Genomic DNA, 17,983 nt, shown 5'->3' with positions numbered 1-17,983 from the left:
ATTTTCCCACCACCACTTTGACTGCCCCATGCACCCCCACCTCCCACCCTCAATTCTACCCCCCTTTGGCTTTGTCCGTGGGTCCTTTATACGTGTTCCCTGATGAGCCTTCCCCTTCTTTCCCCCGTTATTCCCCTCCTCCTCTTCTCAGTCACTGTCAGTTTGTTCTTTAGTGCAATGTCTCTGGTTATGTTTTGCTTGTTTGTTTGTTTTGTTGATTAGGTTCCACTTATAGGTGAGATCATATGGTATTTGTCTTTCACTACTTGGCTTATTTCGCTTAGCATAATGCTCTCCAGTTCCATCCATGCTTTTGCGAAGAGTAAGAGCTCTTTTTTTTTTTTTCCTGCTGCATAGTGTTCCATTGTATAAATGCACCATAGTTTTTTGATCCACGTATTTACTGATGGCCACTTAGGCTGTTTCCAGCATTTGGCTATTGTAAGTTGTGCTGCTATGAACATTGGGGTGCATAGGGTCTTTTGAATTGGTGTTTTGGGATTCTTAGGGTATAATCCCAGCAGTGGAATAACTGGGTCAAAAGGCAGTTCCATTTTTAGTTTTTTTGAGGAAATTCCATACTGTTTTCCACAGTGGCTGTATCAGTCTGCATTCCCACCAACAGTGTATTAGGGTTCCCTTTTCTCTACAACCTCACCTGCACTTACTGTTTGTTGATTTGTTTATGATGACCATTTTTATCAGTGTGAAGTGTTATCTAATTGTGGTTTTAATTTGCATCTCTCTGATGGCTAGTGATGCTGAGCATCCTTTCTGAGATGTCTCATTTCTCATTATAGTTCTCTCTTTATAGATAACTATTTTTGTTATTGAATTATAGATGACTTTTTATTTGTGATTGTTATTAACCTTTTTTTTTTATTTTTAAAGCTGGGGGAAAATGCATGTTTTTATGTTCATGGGGAAGATCCAAAGAGTGGGAAAAATTGATGCTGGAAAAATGTCCTTGAGTACAGAAGGGGGATGGAGTCCCAGGAACAGTTGGAGTAGGGAGCCTTTGGTAGGTGCATGGTGGTTCAGTTATAGAAAAGGAGAGGGAGCTAAGTGGTAGGTACACAGGTGGGGAGGTAGTGAATGTGATGGGAGCTCATGTAAGCTGTCATATGCCTCCTTCCCATGGGTGAATGAAATAGAAAGGAAGGTCATCACTGAAAATAAGGCGGTGCTAACGGTATGAAGAGGAAGGCTCAGTTGGGTTCAGTGATTACAAATTCAAGAGAGACCATTCAACATACTTATCTAATTTTTTTCTCCAGTCATAGTCAGTTGCATGAATGTCAATGAAGAGTAGCAGGGTAGGGATTGCCAAGAACACAGTTCCAGAGCTGCCACTTGACTCCTGCCAGTGAGATACATGTTTTAGTGAATGTGTGTGTGTATATACTGATATACATACATATATATATATTTATATGTAACTTAAAAGCTTTACATTGTGTACAGCTCAGTTGCTTTGCACTGTGTTTCTGTTCTGTGTTCTTCTGAACCACTAAATTATTTTCATGATGTACCAGTGGGTTGCACCTACACTTTGAAAAATACTAATAGAGTCGGTCAAGATGGTGGCATAGGTAAACAAGGCTTGCCGCCTTGCACAATCACATAAAAATTACAACTAAACTATAGAATAACCATCACTCAGAACCATCAGAAATCGAGCTGAATGGAATTCTGACAACTGCAGAATTAAAGAAACCACATCCATACAGACTGATAGGAGGGGCAGAGATGTGGAGTAGGCTGGTCCTATATCCATGTGTGGTGGATAAAATGTGGAAGGGATATCTCAGGAGAGAGGAGTCTTGGGATCACACTAGGCTCTCCAGTCCAGGGTTCCAGTGCTAGGAAGATAAGTCCCCATAACTTCTGGCTGCAAATACCAGTGGGGATTGAGTCAGTGGAAGAAACTTCTAGAGTCCCAAGCAGTTCCTTCTGAAGAACCCACACGCAGACTTACTCAGACTCATTCCTACTAAGCTCCGTAGCAACTTGAAAGGCACTGTGGCATACAAGGAGGAATTGAAGTGTCTGGAATCAAAGTGAGAGCTGGGGGACAGCTTTATCCCGACAGAAAGGCAGGCAAAGGGCATTGTCCCCTTTGTATACCCTCACCATACAGAGCCACAGAGCAGGCAGGCAGGTGCCATATGTGAAACTCCATCAACCTGGCTAACAGAGTTTGCCTCACCCTGGAGATCCCCTGAGTCTCCATCCCATCCAACTTAAAGGCCCAGCCAAGCTATTAACAGTGACTTTTCCAGATGAATGGCTGATCTTGGCTCATGCTTCACAACATCCACTATCTCAAACAAGCAACAGCCAGCCTCAGTGACTCTCCAGGCCCCTTACCTCTTGCTAAGTGGCCCCCGGCCCGGCACTAATAACAGCCAGCTTAGATTCACAGCTGGGCTTCGTCTGGGAATCTCCAAGCTCCACAGCAGTAGCAGCCGTCACAGATTGCTTTATAGATCATGCAGGATGGTCCCAGCAGAACACAGTTGGGGGCTGGCCTTAGCTTGAACCACCCTGGAAACCCAAGAACCTGCTTACCAGTGGACAGCTACAGACCATGTCAGACACCACCACCCTGCCCCTGCGCAGCTGATCCTCCATGGAGGACAGAGGTTGATGGTCAGTGTCACAGCCACTTGTTACAGCTGACTGGCCTGTGTAAATGCCCCGCATTGACCTGCCAACAGCAATCAAGGCTCAACTACAAGAAGAGGGTCTACTCAGAACACACAAAGGGTGTACCTCAAGTACCTAACTTGGGTGATAGGGGAGGCTGTGCCACTGGACCCTATAGGACATCTACCTCATTAGGCTACGCTACGAAGACAGGGAACCAAAGCAGCTCTACCTAATACATATAAAGAAACACAGGGAGGATGCCAAAATGAGGATATGGGAGATATGGCCCAAATGAAAAAATAGATCAAAACACCAGAAAAATAACAAAAGGGAGTTAAGCAATCTATTAGATGCAGATTTGAAACGCTGGTTAAAAGGATGCTCAAGGAACTTGACAGGGATCTCAACATCATAGAAAAGATCCAGCAAGAAATGAAGGATACGTTAATTGCAATAAAGAAAAATTTACAGGGAATCAACAATAGCATGGATGAAGCCAAGAATCAAATCAGTGATTCTGAACATAGGGAAGCAAAAAACAACCAATCAGAACAAGAAGAAGAAAAAAAAGAATCCAGAAAATGAGGGTAGTTTTAGCAGTTTCTGGGGCAACTTCAAGCATTTCCATATTCACATCATAGGGGTGCCAGAAAGAGAAGAGAAAGAGTAATAAACTGGAAATCTATTTGAAAAAATAATGAAAGAAAACTTTCCTATTTGGTGAAGGAAATAGACGTGCAAGTCCAGGAAGTACAGAGAGTCCCAAACAAGATGGATGCAAAGAGGCCCACTCCAAGACTTCATATTTAAAATGCCAAATGATAAAGATAGAGAATTTTAAAAGCAACGAAAGGAAAGCAGTTAGTTACCTACAGATGAGTTCCCATCAGACTGTCAGCTGATTTCTCAAAAGAAACTTTGCAAGGTAGAAGGGACTGGCAAGAAATATTCAAAGTCATGAAAAGCAAGGACCTACAGCCAAGATTGCTCTACCTGGCAAAGCTATCACTTAGAATCGAAGGGCAGATAAAAAGCTTCCCAGACAAGAAAAAACTAGAGGAGTTCATCATCACCAAACCATTATATGAAATGTTAAAAGGACTTTTTTAAGAAAAAGATCAAAGCTATGAAAAATAAAATGGCAATGAATGCATATCTGTGAACAGCTGAATCTAAAAAACCATCTAAGTAAACAAGAACAGAGACAGAATCATGGGTATGGAGTGTTTTGATGGGTGAATAGTGGAATGGGTGAACAGGTAAGGGGATTAAGAAGTACAAATATGTAGTTACAGAATAGTCATGGGATGTAAAGTACAGTTTGGGAAATGGAGTAGCCAGAGAACTTGTATGCATGACCCATGGACATGGACAATGTTGTGAGGATTACCTGAGGGGGGTGCTGGGTGGACGGGGGCAAAGGGGAAAAATTGGGACAAGTGTAATAGCATAATCAATAAAAAAATAAAAATAATAAAAAAAGTAAAAACACTAACAGACAACATCATTCTCTCTGTGCCTTGATTATCTTTTAGAACTGTTATATTTTCTAACTAATCGTAATAGCTTGTGTTATTCCCTGCTGCCAAGTGCCATTCTAAGCATTTGACATGTATCATCTCACTCAGTCTTCACTTGACCCTTCTGTATTTGTCCCATTAAACTGATGAAGTAACTGTGCTCTTACTGTGGCCTTGAGAGTTAAGTCGCTTTGCCAACAGTTAGATGGTAAGAACTAAAACCTTGTATTTACACTTCATGGATGTTTCGTAGAGGAAAGATTCCTCTAGATTACTCTCACTTTCTCTCCCATTTTAAATTTCCCTGGAAATTGATTGCTACCCGTTTTCTTCTTCTTTTAAATATTGAGTTTGTTGCAGTGACATTGGTTAATACAATTAAATAGATTTCAGGTTTACAGCTCTATAATAAATCAACTGTATATTACATTGTGCGTTCATCACCCCAAATCAAGTTTCCTTTCAGTGAACCATTTTCTTAAGATCCAATATATGGCCCTGGCAGGTGGGGCTGAAGGGACTGAATGCCAGCCTGTGAACCAAAGTGTTGGTGGTTCTATTCCCCATCAGGGTACATGCCTGGGTTGCAGGCCGGGTCCCTAGTGGAGGGGGCAGTGTGTGAGGGGCAACCATGCACACATTGATGTTTCTCTCCCTCTCCCCTTCCCCTTTCTTCCCTAATCCTCTCTTTCCCCTTCCTTTCTTTTTCCCCTTCTCCTGTCTCCAAAAGTTAACAAAAATAAGAGATCCAATATATGGCAGTAGAGATGATTCCTGACTTATAAAGGTTCAACTTTATGATAGTGTGAAAGTGGCATGCATTCAGTAGAAACTATACTTGGAATTTAAAAAAAATTATTGTTTATGCTACTACAGTTGTTTCATTTTTTTTCCACCTTAACTCCCCTCCAACCTGTCCCCCACCGACTCCCTCAGTCAGTCCCCACACCGTTGTCTATGTCCATGGGTCCTGCATATACCATATTTTGCCGTGTATAATGCACACTTTTTTGCCCAAATTTTTGAGGGAAAAATAAGGATGCACATTATACAAAGGTAATATTAATTTAGTATCTATATATATGTTTTTAATTCTTGTATTTATGCTTATGCATTAAAAATGTAATGCTAGAAAGCAACAATATTCATATACAAAATAATATCCTGGAATATGATAATTGGTTTTATTTCTAAATATAAATAATTAAAAAATTGAATTAAAAAATAAAAATGAAAAATTTTTTTCCTGAAAGTTTGGGCCAAAAATGTGAGTGCGCATTATACACAGCAAAATATGCTATGTTCCTTGGCTACTCTCTTCCCTATCCTGTACTTACGTCTCTGTGACTCTTTTGTAACTACCAATTTGTGCTCTTAATCCCTTAACCTTTTTCGCCCAACCCCCTGATCCCCCTCCCATTTGGCAACCATCAAAACTTCCTCTGGATCTATGATTCCATTAGTGTTCTGCTCATTTATTTTGTTTTTTACATTCAAATGTTGATAAATATGTATTGTCATTTTTTTTAAAGATTTTATTTATTTTTAGAGAGAGGGGAAGGGAGGGAGAGAGGGAGAGAAACATCAATGTGCGGTTGCCTCTTACACGCCCCTCAACTGGGGACTTGGCCTGCAGTGCAGGCCTGTGCCCTGACTGGGAATTGAACTGGTGACCCCTTGTTTCTCAGTCTGGTACTCAATCCACTGAGTCACACCTGCCAGGGCTGTATTGTCATTTTATTGTTCATAGTTTTGATCTTCTTAAAGAAGACCTTTTAACATTTCATTTAATACTGGTTTGGTGGTGATGAACTCCTTTAGCTTTTTCTTATCTGGGAAACTCTTACCTGTCCTTCAGTTTTAAATGATAGCTTTGCTGGGTAGAATAATCTTAGTTGTAGGTCCTTCTTTTACATCACTTTGAATATTTCTTGCCAATCCCTTATAGCCTGTAAAGTTTTTTTCGGGAAATCAGCTGACAGTCTTACGGGAACTCACTTGTAGGTAACTAACTGCTTTTTTCTTTCTGCTTTTAAGATTTTCTCTCTGTCTTTAACTTTTGGCATTTAATTATTATGTGTCTTGGTTTAGGCCTCTTTGTGTTCATCTTGTTTGAGACTCTCTGTGCTTCCTGGACTTGTTGGTCTATTTCCTTCACCTAGTTAGGGACGTTCTGTCATTTTTTTCAAATAGGCTTCCAATTTCTTGCTTGCTCTTTGCCGGCACCTCCATGATACAAATGCTGGTATGCTTGAAGATGTCCCAGAGGCTTGTTACTGTATCTTCATTTTTTTTGGATTGTTGTTTCTCTTGCTGTTCTGATTGGTTTGTTTTGCTTTCCTATATTCCAAATCTCTGATTTGATTTTTGGCTTCATCCACTCTGTTGATTCCTGTGAATTGTTCTTTATTTTAATTAATGTGTCCCTCATTTCTGACTGGATTATTAAAAAAAAAATTTTTTTTAAATCATGTTTATTCTGTTACATGATATAATTGTCTCAGTTTTTTCCCCCTTTGCCCTCCTCTACCCATCCCACCCCGTCCCCACCTCCCACCATCAATTCCCACTCTGTAGTCCATGTCTATGGGTCTTTCATACATGTTCTTTGTTTAGTTCCTTCTGTTTCTTTCCACCATTGTCCTCCTTCCCTGTCCCCTTTAGACACTTTCAGTCTGCTCCACGTTTTCTTGCTTGTGGTTTATTTTGTTCATTAGTTTATTTTGTTGAATAGATTCCGTTTATAGGTGAGATCGTATGGTATTTGTCTTTCACTGACTGACTTATTTCACTTAGCATAATATTCTCCAGTTCCATCCATGTTGTCGCTAAAGGTAGGAGTTCCTTTTTTCTTTCTTTCTTTATTTTTTTAAATGCAGATTGATTTTATTTATTTTTTAAATGTCAAGATCCATTATAAAATATTAAAATATTTAATTTATTATAAAGTCTCAGCAGTCATGACACCTGAATAGAAATAATCAAGAATATCAATAAAATAAAATGAGCATTCTAGAAACAAACATATATATCTTTCCAACAAAGTAATATATAATTAAATTGATATTCCAAATCAATGGAGAAAATAAGGCTTATTCAACATATAAGGTGCATGGATCACTATTATTTGAAATAAATATAGAGCTCTGTTTCACACATTATACAACAAATATTCAGATGAGTTAAAAATCAATATGTAAAATCTAAGGAGTTTTAGGAAAAAATACAAAATAATGTTTTCCTTACCCTGAAGCAACATATTCAGATCCAGAAGCTATAAAGTAAAATATTGACAATATGTCTATATTAAACATTTAAGACTATATAGTAATATTCATGTAAAAAAAGTTAAAGGACAAGTAATAAAATGGGAAGTATTTGCAACACATCTACAAGAGGGTTCATAGTTTTGGTTTTTTAGGGAAAAAATTCTACAAACATTTAATCAAAAATGGATAAAGAATATCAAAAAGTAAAGCTTTTTAATAAAACAATAGAAATGGGCAAGAAATCTACAAAAACAGGTTTAGTTTCAACAAATAATAAAGTAACAAAAGTAACACATCATTGTCACAATCAGATTAATAAGTATTAAAAATATTGGTAATCTTAAGTATTGGTGACCATGCAAGGAACTGGGTATTCATAGACTCTTTTTATTCATCTTCTTAAAACAGTCCCTTTAGCATATTTTGCAATGCTGGTTTAGTGGAGATGGATTCTTTTAGCCTTCTTTTGTCTGAGAAGCTCCTTATTTCACCTTCCATTTTTAATTGAGAGCCTTGCTGGGTAGAGCAGTCTTGGTTGCAGGCCTTTACCTTTCATGACTTGGAATATTTGTTGCCATTCCCTTCTGGCTTGCAGTGTTTCTATTGAGAAGTCAGCTGCTAGCTGTTCCAGGGCTTCCTTATATGTTACTACCTCTTTCTCTTGCTGCCTTTAGGATTCTCTGTTTGTCTTTTGATATTTGCCATTGTAATGATGATGTGTCCTGGAGAGGGCCTCATTGGGTTCCTCTTGAATGGGACCCTCTGTGCTTCCTGGACTTGTGTGACGCTTTCTTTCCTCTAATTAGGGAAGTTTTCCATCATTACTTTTCAAACAGACTCTCTATCCCTTGCTCCTCTTCTTCTTCTTCTGGTATCCCTATTATATGGATATTTTTACGTTTCAGGTTGTCCTGCATTTCTCTCAACGCCTCTTCATTCTCTTTGAGTCTTTTTTCATTTTCTTGCTCTTTCTGGGAGCTTTCTTCTACCTTATCCACCAGCTCGCTGATTCAGTACTCTGCTTCATTGAGCCTGCTTTTGATTCCTTCTACTGTGTTCTTCAATTGAGAAATTGTATTCTTCATTTCCTCTTGTCTCTTATTGATAGCTTCTGTGTCCTTTTTCATCCTGATATAATTTGTAGCAAGTTCCCCGTAGTTTCCCTGTAGTTTTTTGTAATTCTCTCTGAGCTCACTGAGCTTCCTTAAAGCATTGTTTTGAACTCAATATCTGATATTTTACTTGCCTCTATTTCATTTAGTTCTCTTTGTGGGGATTCCTTTTTTCCCTTTGACTAGGGGTTGTTTCTTTGTCCTCCCATTATATGTGAGACTCTTCTTTTTTTCTTCTCCTTCTTAAATTGATCTGTCTTAATTTCCTTACTTTGTGATGTGAACTTATATAGTAGGAGACCACTGGTTTTTTTTTTTTTTTCTTTCTGGATCTGTCTCTGATGATGTCAGATGTTGACCCTGTCTATCCTTAGGCAGTCTTTAAGAGACTTCCAGGAATCTACTGTTTGTGACTTTGTCCTTCAGCTGTAAATCTAGTCACTCTGCACTCATCTGGCTGGCTTAGAGACACTGCAGTGCAGGGCAAAGTCCCTCCTGGAGGCAGGGTTATTGGGTCCTCTCATGCTGCTGACGCTCAGGGGAGTGGCCTGCCTGAGCCAGATGGCTGCTGTATGCGGGAGGATCCTGCTGGTTACTCTCTCCATTCTCTCCCCAAAGCCTCCGTCTCCAGTCTCTTCTCAAGTGTCCCTAGACCACTCTGTGCCCCCTTTTGCCAGGGATGTACTATCTGTGACTGCTGCTCTGTACTCAGCAGTCGAGCTTTTGCACCACCTCCAGGCCAAGCCTCCCGGGTGGGCACGGCTGTTGTGTCCTCTCCAGCTGCTACCACTCAGGGGAGTGGTCTCTGCCTGAGCAAGATGGCAGCTGGCGAATGGGGGATGAGTCAGCACTGGGGCCCCTGCAGGCTACTCTCTCATTTCTCTCCCCAAAGCCTCCTCCCCCAGTCTCTTCAGGAGTCTCCAGCGCACTCTGCCTCTGCCTTTGCTGGAGCCCAGGGTAAGTGGCTGCAAACAAAAATTTATACATTGGCCCTTTGAACGGCTCTTTGCGTCTCCAGCTGCCCATCTTTGTCAGAGAACAACCCTGCCACTTGTCGCAGTTGGCTATTATTTGTGTACTTTTTGGGCTCTGGTGCTGTAGGCTGGATCCCTGCATATGGTTTAGACCCCGCTCTTCTCAAGGGGATTCAACTGGCCATTTCAATATCCTTCTGGTGCTGCCACCTCTGGGCGCCCCGCCCGCCTTTGTGAGGCTCCACCACACTCCTTACCATCAGGTTGTGCTAAAGCTGATTCTTCTGTCTGTCCGAGGTTAAAAGCCTCCTCTCTCGCTATTGTTCAGTTGTTTGTTCTAGGTGGTTTCTCGACAATTTAGTTGTAATTCCAGGTTGGCCCTGGGAGGAGGTCCATGTGACTTCCACTCACTCCTCCACTATCTTGCTTCTCTATCTCCTAAGGTTGTTAAATGGAGGAAGTGAATTCTGACTGGGTCTTTTTTTGCTTTTGAGGTCTCTGCTCAGTTTCCTGTGCATCCTTATAACCAGTGTTTTCAACTTTGCATCTGATAAGATTGCTTATCTCCTATTTGTTTAGTTATTTTTCTAGAGTTTTGGTCTATTTTGTCATTTAGGCCATGTCTCTTGTCTCTTCATTTTGGCATCCTCCCTTTGTTTCTTTCTGTGTATTAGGTAGAGCTGCTGTGACTCTCTGTTTTGGTAGCATGGTATAACAGTAAGTGTCCTGTAGTGGCACAGTCTCTCCTTCACCCAGACTGGTACTCAAGGTGTGCTCACTGTGTGCTGAGCACACCCGCTTCATGTAGTTGAGCCTTGATTGCTGTTGGCACGTCTAAGGTTAGCCGCCACCTGTGTTTTGTCCAGTGTCACACAGCATAATTTACAAAGTGATCTGCCAATGGCTGCTACTTGTGCTGGGCTTGGCGGTGCCCAGCTGAGGCCAAGCTGTTAACCAAAGCTGGCTGCTGCTATTGCCAGGCCTAGGGCAACTTAGCAAGACGTACAAGGCTTGCTGAAGTCAGATGCTGCTTGTTTGAGAGAATTTCGTAAAATCTGAAGCATGAGCCAAAAGAGGCCATTTGTATGGAAAAGCCACTGGAAAAAGTGTGGGTAGTCATAAAAGTTGGAAGGGGCAGAGTCTCAGGAATCACCAGGGTGGGGCAAACAGTGTGAACCAGGCTGATGGAATCTCACATATCCTGCGGGCTCTGTGGCTCTGTGGGGGAAGGGCTCAGAAAAAAGACAGTGATCTCTGTGAGCACTTGTGTCTGGGAGAAAGCTGCTCCCCAGCTCTTACCCTGATGCCAGACAATTCAGTTCCTCTCCATATGTTTCTGATGCCTTCCAAGCTGCTTTCCCCACACTGTAGCACAGAGGGAGTGAATCGGAGTGAGTCTGTACATGGGTCCCTTAAGAGAATTAGCTGGGACTCCAAAAGTTTGTCTTCCACAGCCTCAATCCCGACTGGTGTTTACAACTGTAAGTTATGAAGACTTACCTTCCTGGCTTTGGATCCTTGGGTTGGGGGGCCTACTCTCGGGGGCTGGGATTCCCTGAGATATCCCTCCTGATTTTTATCCTCCACACATGGTCACGGAACCAGCCTGTTCCACGTCTTTGCCTCTACTATTGGTCTCCATGTGGTTTCTTCTTTAATTTCATAGTTGTAGGACTTCCATTCAGCTCAATTTGTGATGGTTATGCTACAGTTTTGTTTTAATTTTGATGTAGTTGTATGAGGAGGCAAGCTGTGTGTACCTACGCCACCACTTTGACTGGACCCCCATACTTGGAATTTCGAATTTCAATCTATTCTTGGGCTAGAGATGCGTGGTACAACACTCTTTTAAGACGCTAGTCAGGGCAGTGAGCCACAGCTTCCAGATCACGAGGGTAAACAACCGATATTCTACAAAATTCTACTGTGTTCATTGCGTTAGATGATTTGCCCACTGTAAAGTAATGTAAGTATTCTGAGCATGTTTAAGGTAAGTTAGGCTACCTGTGATGTTTGGTAGATTAGGTGTATCAAATGCATTTTGACTCACAATATTTTCAGTTTATAATTGGGGTTGTCTTAACAAATATTTTTGTAACTTAATTTTGTTATTATTTCAAACTTACAGAAAAATGCAAGAATGGGAAGAAGGAACTTGATCCAGTTGTTTGCCCTATTTGCTTTATCATTGTTGCTTTCTCCCTTTCCCCTTCCTCTCTGCCCCTCTTTTAAGTCATTTGAGAGGAAGTTGGGAGACATTTGTGCTCCACTCCTTGAAAATATTTCAGTGTATTTCCTAAGAACAAGGAATTCTTTTACTCTACCCCTGCACAATTATCTAAACAGGGAATGTAACATTGACACTATTATCTATCCACAGTCTATATTGAAATTTCTTCAGTTTTCCCAGTAAGTGCCCTTGATAAATATGTTTCCCCAGTCCAGGATCCAGGGCAGGAGTTGCTGTTAAGTGTCACATCTCTTTAGTTTCTTTTACTCTGGAGCAGTTCTGAAACCTTTTTTTTTTTTTTTGGTATTCTTTACCTTGACAGGCCAGTTATTTTGTAGAATGTCCCTCAGTTTGAAATTGTCTTTTTTCTCATCATTAGATCTGGGTTTTGTGTTTTGGGCAGGAAAAACAGGTGATTTTGTGCCCCTCTCACTGGAAGTATAAATTGATAGAAGAGGTTATGAGGTGATTATTTTTATTATCAAAATAGTTTGTACTTTATAGAAGGGCTCACTGCCGTCTTTATTTAACTGCAAGGGCCTTGCTAGGGCCTGGCTGACAATTTGTGGTGTGCAGGCACCATCCCCCCGTCACCACGGTGGGTTCCTCTGGGTTTCTGGCCGTGTCTGTGTCACACCTTCTCTAGAGTGGGCAGGGCGCTGCTGGGTTCAGTAAGAGGTAGCCTGTGAGCTGAAACTCAGTTGTCATGCCTGTTCTTATGCTTTTAAGAGTCATTTAAAAAAAAATTTTGACTTACCTACAACTTTTCTCAAAACACACTCTGCATAGAAAAAGGTGAAATTGATTATTTAGATGGATTTCTGTCCTTCATCAGTGTTAGTAGGCTAGTGTTTCTGTCATCTCATTGGATTCCAAATGAGTGGAGGGTCTAGATTAGGTAATGGAGTAACCTTCCACAGGCCTCCACACAACTCAGTGCCCAGTGGCAGCTTCAGAAATCAGATCAGCATTGCAAGTCCAGTTTATGCCCTGTTTCCTGGTCTCTTAGATTCTTCCTCTCATTCCCTGTTTGAGGATCTAAACAACTTTTCTTACGGTAGTCCACAGCAGACCTAACACAGCCTTTCACTTTGCTTTTCAGGTGAACCTCCTGCTGTCACTTTCTAAATAACCAAGCCAGTCGGGCTTTGCTTGTAAATGGTCTGTCTGGCAGGAGTGGCTGAGAAGTCATGTGGCCTGCAGGACACTTGAGGAATTGCACGTGGCAATGTCCCTGAAAACCACACAAGTGTGCTGCTCATTGCTGACCGCAGAATGAAACATACGAAGAGTGTTAAAAAATTGGTGTTCTGCTTTTAAAACTCAAAATGCCAAAGATTAATCTATGAGCAGCAGTAACTGCCTCGTTAAAGGGTCTCAAGAAATGTAAGTTTTTAAGAGGTAACTTTGGTGAGCATGCGGTGACATGGTTCTTAGCAAAAGGTGTACAGTGAAAATAAGTTGCAGGAGGTAGAACAGAGAAGAACTTTATGGAAACACAGCTAATTAGAAAGCTTCTCAAGTAAGGTTCCTTACAGTGTAAAACACTGCAACAATTTTAACCACTGAACATTCCACAGTGACTGTTTTTTTACTTCCAGAAATGTTACTTCTGCACTCAATGTAATGTTTCTTCTGTCACTTTGAAGTTTAGTTTGGAATAGATTGGATGCTTCTGAGATCACATTCTGGTTTCCTGGGAATTCAGGGTGTTATCTTCCTGTGTCTTTTAAACACTTTTTTAAATTATTATGGTTAAATATATTGGGGTGACATTGATTAATAAAACCATACAGGTTTCAGGTATACAATTCTATAATATATCTGCACACTGTGTTGTGTGCTCACCACCCAAAGTCAGGTCTCTCTTTCACCACCATTTATCCCCCTTTTACCTTCTTCTACCTTCCCATACTCCCCTTCTCCTGTGTTTTTGATGTTAGTTTCAAGATGCAAGGACCTCATGTAAGGTCCCAGTATTGTTATTCCTTGAATTGCTTACATATAGAGCATTCAAGAGCAGGGAGCTGAAGCCTCCTCACCGGCATTGTCTTTAGTAAGAATCTTCATGGCACCGCAGTTGGTGTTTGTGATGGGGAGGTACCAGTTAAGATGTGTAAAGCTGGTACATAAAGCAGAGAAGGAAACCTACTGACTGGCGTACCTCCTACATGAAGAAGGTCAGAGTTGCTAGCCTTCTGTACACTACTGCCTTCAGTTTTAGTAGGTCTTTAAAAAGCGAACACTTTCAAGCCCTGTGTATTCAGTGGCTGTGCTATGTACCTGCTACAGTGAATAAATTTTACTAACAGAGACAAGGAGGATGAATATGGCCCGCTCCTTCAAAACCTGCCACACTATGTCAGGGATCATCAAATTATGCACTTCTGTGAGTTGTCCTACAAATAGCTGTTTCCTGATTGGGTTGGTTTTGCTTCTGATGTCATAGTAAATGTAGCTCGCTTTTTGGTTCAAAAGGAATTTTGAGTTATTCAAACACTAGCCTAGAGATGGAACACTGGCGAGTGTTCTGGAATGCAGCCTGCAGACCTCATCTTATGGGACTAGGATGCTTTTCCTATCCCCTTAGAGCAGACCCCGGGTGTGGAGACAGGCTATCTGTCTGTCATTTTAAACAGGGCACTTGTTTTTCAGCTCACATTGGTGATAGATGGTGCTTGATAGAGCTTAATATTCTATATTTTGGGAAGGTGGAAGGTAAAGAGGGTTTATATTCATTCATACATGTGAAGCAAATGAAATAGGAAGATTGGATTTACTTCTACTTACTATTTAAAATACAAGTTTAATTAAATAAACTGTAAAATACCCAGTTTTGTGTATTATATTGTATATTTGATTTTTTCAAAGCCTTTCCAAAGAAATGAGGGTATGATTATTGTACTATAGAATGATTGATTTAATTTGATGTACAGAGCAGTGTGTTCATAAAGATAAAAATATTTGACAGGACTTGGCCTTAGTTGAATCTTTTATTTCTGAAACACTCAAACACTTTACAAAGTGCTGAGTAGGTGATAGTGGTCCAACTTGTTTGCTAAAGAATATTTGTTTAAATCTGTACAGTTTCAAGTGTTTACTTATAGAAAGAGTGTATATACTTTCAAATAATTTAAAAGGCTTTATATTATTTGGCTAGAAATTGCTGTTTTTAATAAATGTGATTTTTTTAAAAAAAAATAAAGATTTTTGCTTCCTACTTTGTCCTCACAGGTCTGTTATGTGTGTGGATACTTTAAAAAATTTTTATTTGAAATTTTTATTGCACTAACTTGTAGATTTATATGCAGTTGTAAGGAATAATACAGAGAGAGTGGGTGTACCTTTACCTAGTTTCTCCCAAAGGCAACATCTTGCGAACCTGTAACATTTTGGTAAGTAGGATGCTGACATTGGTGCACTCTGCCAAGCCAAACCTACTCGGATCACCCCAGTTTTACTTGCACTCAGTGGGTTCTTTCGGCAAGACAATTATTGTGGAAACAAATTTCTGAAGTATCTTAATGCCCCATTAGTTGAAAGAATTTAATTTTTTTTCTGTTTACAAAACTGCCGATTTCCTGAGTACTGTCAGCACAAATAGTTGTGTTGAAATTTAGTGTTAGTGAAGTGGTAATAAAAACAAATATGTATTTTTCCCTCGTTTAACAACTCTGTATCATTAAGTCTTCTGCTATAATCTTGCCAGTGGGAAAGAATAGTCAGCCTTAGTTTGTCACAGGGGCTGTTCATTAAAGAAACCCAGAGACATTGATGAGAGAACATTACTCAAAAAGAGGAGCTGACTTCCTTGCTTCCTTTCTGGAGCACTCTTCTGATGAGCTTGCACGTCTTCCCTTCTTAGCACCCAACCCAGCAGCTTCTGGAAACTTGAAATAGTGGTGTCCATTAATAGTGATCTGAGGAATGTATGTTCTTCCTTTGAAAATAGTTTTTAAAATTTTTTATGATTATAAAAAATGTTAACTATTAGACATTCCTGTAGTGTTTGAATTTTAATATAAAATGTGAGAGTCTTTCATAAATGAACCCAGAAAGGTAAACTAAATAAATTTTAATAAATTTTAATAAAGCGGGTTTTAATATCAGTGTGTTACATACACACATAAATGACTTGAAAATAAATGACATCATGACATTTTACTCCAAAATACTTTAGCATCTCCAAACACTAAGGACATTCTTCTCCATAACTTTAATACCACTATCATACATAAAAATTTCAGCAATATCTAATATGTAGTTCATATTTTATTCCTCAGTTGTCCCCCAAAATGTGTCATAGCTGCTTTTGTCCAGGCTCAGACCTTTTACCTGGTGGTTGTGTCTCTTTAGACCCTCTCTTATTTTTTTCTAACAGCAGATTTTAACTAAGTCTCCCCTCCCCGTCCCTCCCCTCCCTTTCCCCTTTCCCTTCTCTCTATTTTCCTCACCTGAGGACATGCTTATTGATTTTTTAGAAATGGGAAGGGAGGGAGAGGGGAAGGGAGTGGGAGAGAGAGAAAAACATTGAAGTGAGAAACATTGACTGGTTGCCTCTCTGACACGCCTTGACTTTATGGAAACACAGCTAATTAGAAAGCTTAAATTTGATTGCCCTGATGGGAAATCAAACCTGCAACCTTTTGGCTTACTGGATGATGCTCCAACCAACTGACCCATACTGGCCAGGGCTCTTTAGCCACTTTAATTTTGACAGCTCCTCTTAAGGTTTTGTTTGCTTGTTTTCATGGCATTGCATTTTATTTAAGTGTAGTCTAGTTACAGAATGAACTACAGTCGGGATGTGCTTGAGTTTCCTCATTAAATTCAGAATACCTAACAATAGCAGAATACATTCTTTTCAAATACTTGAAACATTTGCCAAGAACAGACATATACTGGGCCATAAAACAAACCCAAACCTGACCTAACAACAGTACTCAGCAAGGAATGACCTTCCCTTGCCCCCCACTGTGAGACAAGGCCATATCTAAAGATATTTTTGGTTTTCATGACTAGTGTATGTGGGGGTATTGCTGGCTCCTAGTTGGTAGAAGTCAATCAGAACTGCTAAATATCTTACAATGCACAAGACAGCCTCCCACAGCAACTTTCCAATACAAAACCTGCTTTAGTGAGCCCCAGTCCCTAGCAGTTTTTATTCCTCTCACGTGGCTTGTCTTCATATGACACATGAGATATTTTGCTTATATGTTTTTGTCTGTCCTCCCCCAGCCCAGACCGTAAACTGCACACCTTTTGTTTGTTGCTGAATACCTAGCACCTAGAATGGTGCCTGCAGTAGGTAGGTGCTCATTCACTCACCCTGAGTAAATGAAAGAGTCTACTCTCCTGCCCAAGTCACACTTCACTACCCTGTTCCAGTGCCAGCCAGTCTTGCCTATTTCCTGTCCTACATAGTTCTTTATTTCCTGCCCTTGTCTGTATTTCCAATGCCGTTGCCCAAGTCAAGGCCCTTGTTTTCAGTATCCTTGTTTGGAATATTGAAATAGCTTTACTACAAGAGCCCAGCGTTATTAACACGCTCCCTCCCCTTTGTTCCAGAATATGAAACTTTAACTCCTATGGCACATGAGGCTGTCTCAGTCAGCCCCTGCCCTCTGTCTAGCCTCATCCCCTCACTACTCCTCCTTTGCGTGTATCAGGGTCCTTGAGTGCAAGCAACAGAAGACCTCATTGTCTATTGGGAACAGGAACAGCTTTATTGGAAGGAAATGGTTTGGGGGACAGACAGGCTGGAGGAGCAGAGGAATAAGAACAGGAAGCATCATAGATGTATCCTTTTTTCGAAGCAGAAAGAGTTGCTTCTGTCCCCACTGTTGTGGTGGAGTCCTGGACTGGGTGGTCATCACTCAGCCACTTTCATCTTAACCAGGCTCACTCCCCATGGGGGTGTGTGTGTATGTGAGATTTTTCTTGTGTCAGTATAGTGTTGGAGCACGAGGAGGGCAATCTCTGTGCTAGTTACTGGTTTATTGCCTATCTGCTCCAAATGCACTTTTTTTTGGCCCTACTTTGAGATTCTGGAGCTGCATCCTGAAGACATCTCCTCTGGCAGCTGGTGCAACATTAGGCTTTGTTGTGTGCTAGAGGTACACAGTGAGGCATAGGAGAAGGATGTCTCTGTTGTGTCCATTTTTTCTTCTACATTTCGGCTGTTGGCAGCGCATGGGAGGACTGGTGGCGCTCAGGCTTCAGTGGC

General features: G+C 40.7%; 1 protein-coding gene across 2 annotated transcripts in view; it reads left to right on the top strand.

The window, feature by feature from the left end:
• COG3 (component of oligomeric golgi complex 3) overlaps nucleotides 1-14,908 on the top strand; it is a 95,655-nt gene extending 80,747 nt beyond the window's left edge. For both annotated transcript variants that reach the window (XM_054586352.1, XM_054586351.1), the window contains exon 23: nucleotides 12,860-14,908. In XM_054586352.1, coding sequence (XP_054442327.1) covers nucleotides 12,860-12,889 — 30 coding nt within the window. In that variant the 3' untranslated portion in view covers nucleotides 12,890-14,908. The remainder of the gene's footprint in view (nucleotides 1-12,859) is intronic.
• The last annotated feature ends 3,075 nt before the right edge of the window (nucleotides 14,909-17,983 follow it).

The sequence above is a fragment of the Pteronotus mesoamericanus genome, unplaced genomic scaffold (assembly GCF_021234165.1).
Source record: "Pteronotus mesoamericanus isolate MK-2021 breed Mesoamerican mustached bat unplaced genomic scaffold, CSHL_Meso_final contig_94, whole genome shotgun sequence".
NCBI lineage: Eukaryota > Metazoa > Chordata > Mammalia > Chiroptera > Mormoopidae > Pteronotus > Pteronotus mesoamericanus.
This window is presented reverse-complemented; position numbering and strand designations above follow the sequence as displayed.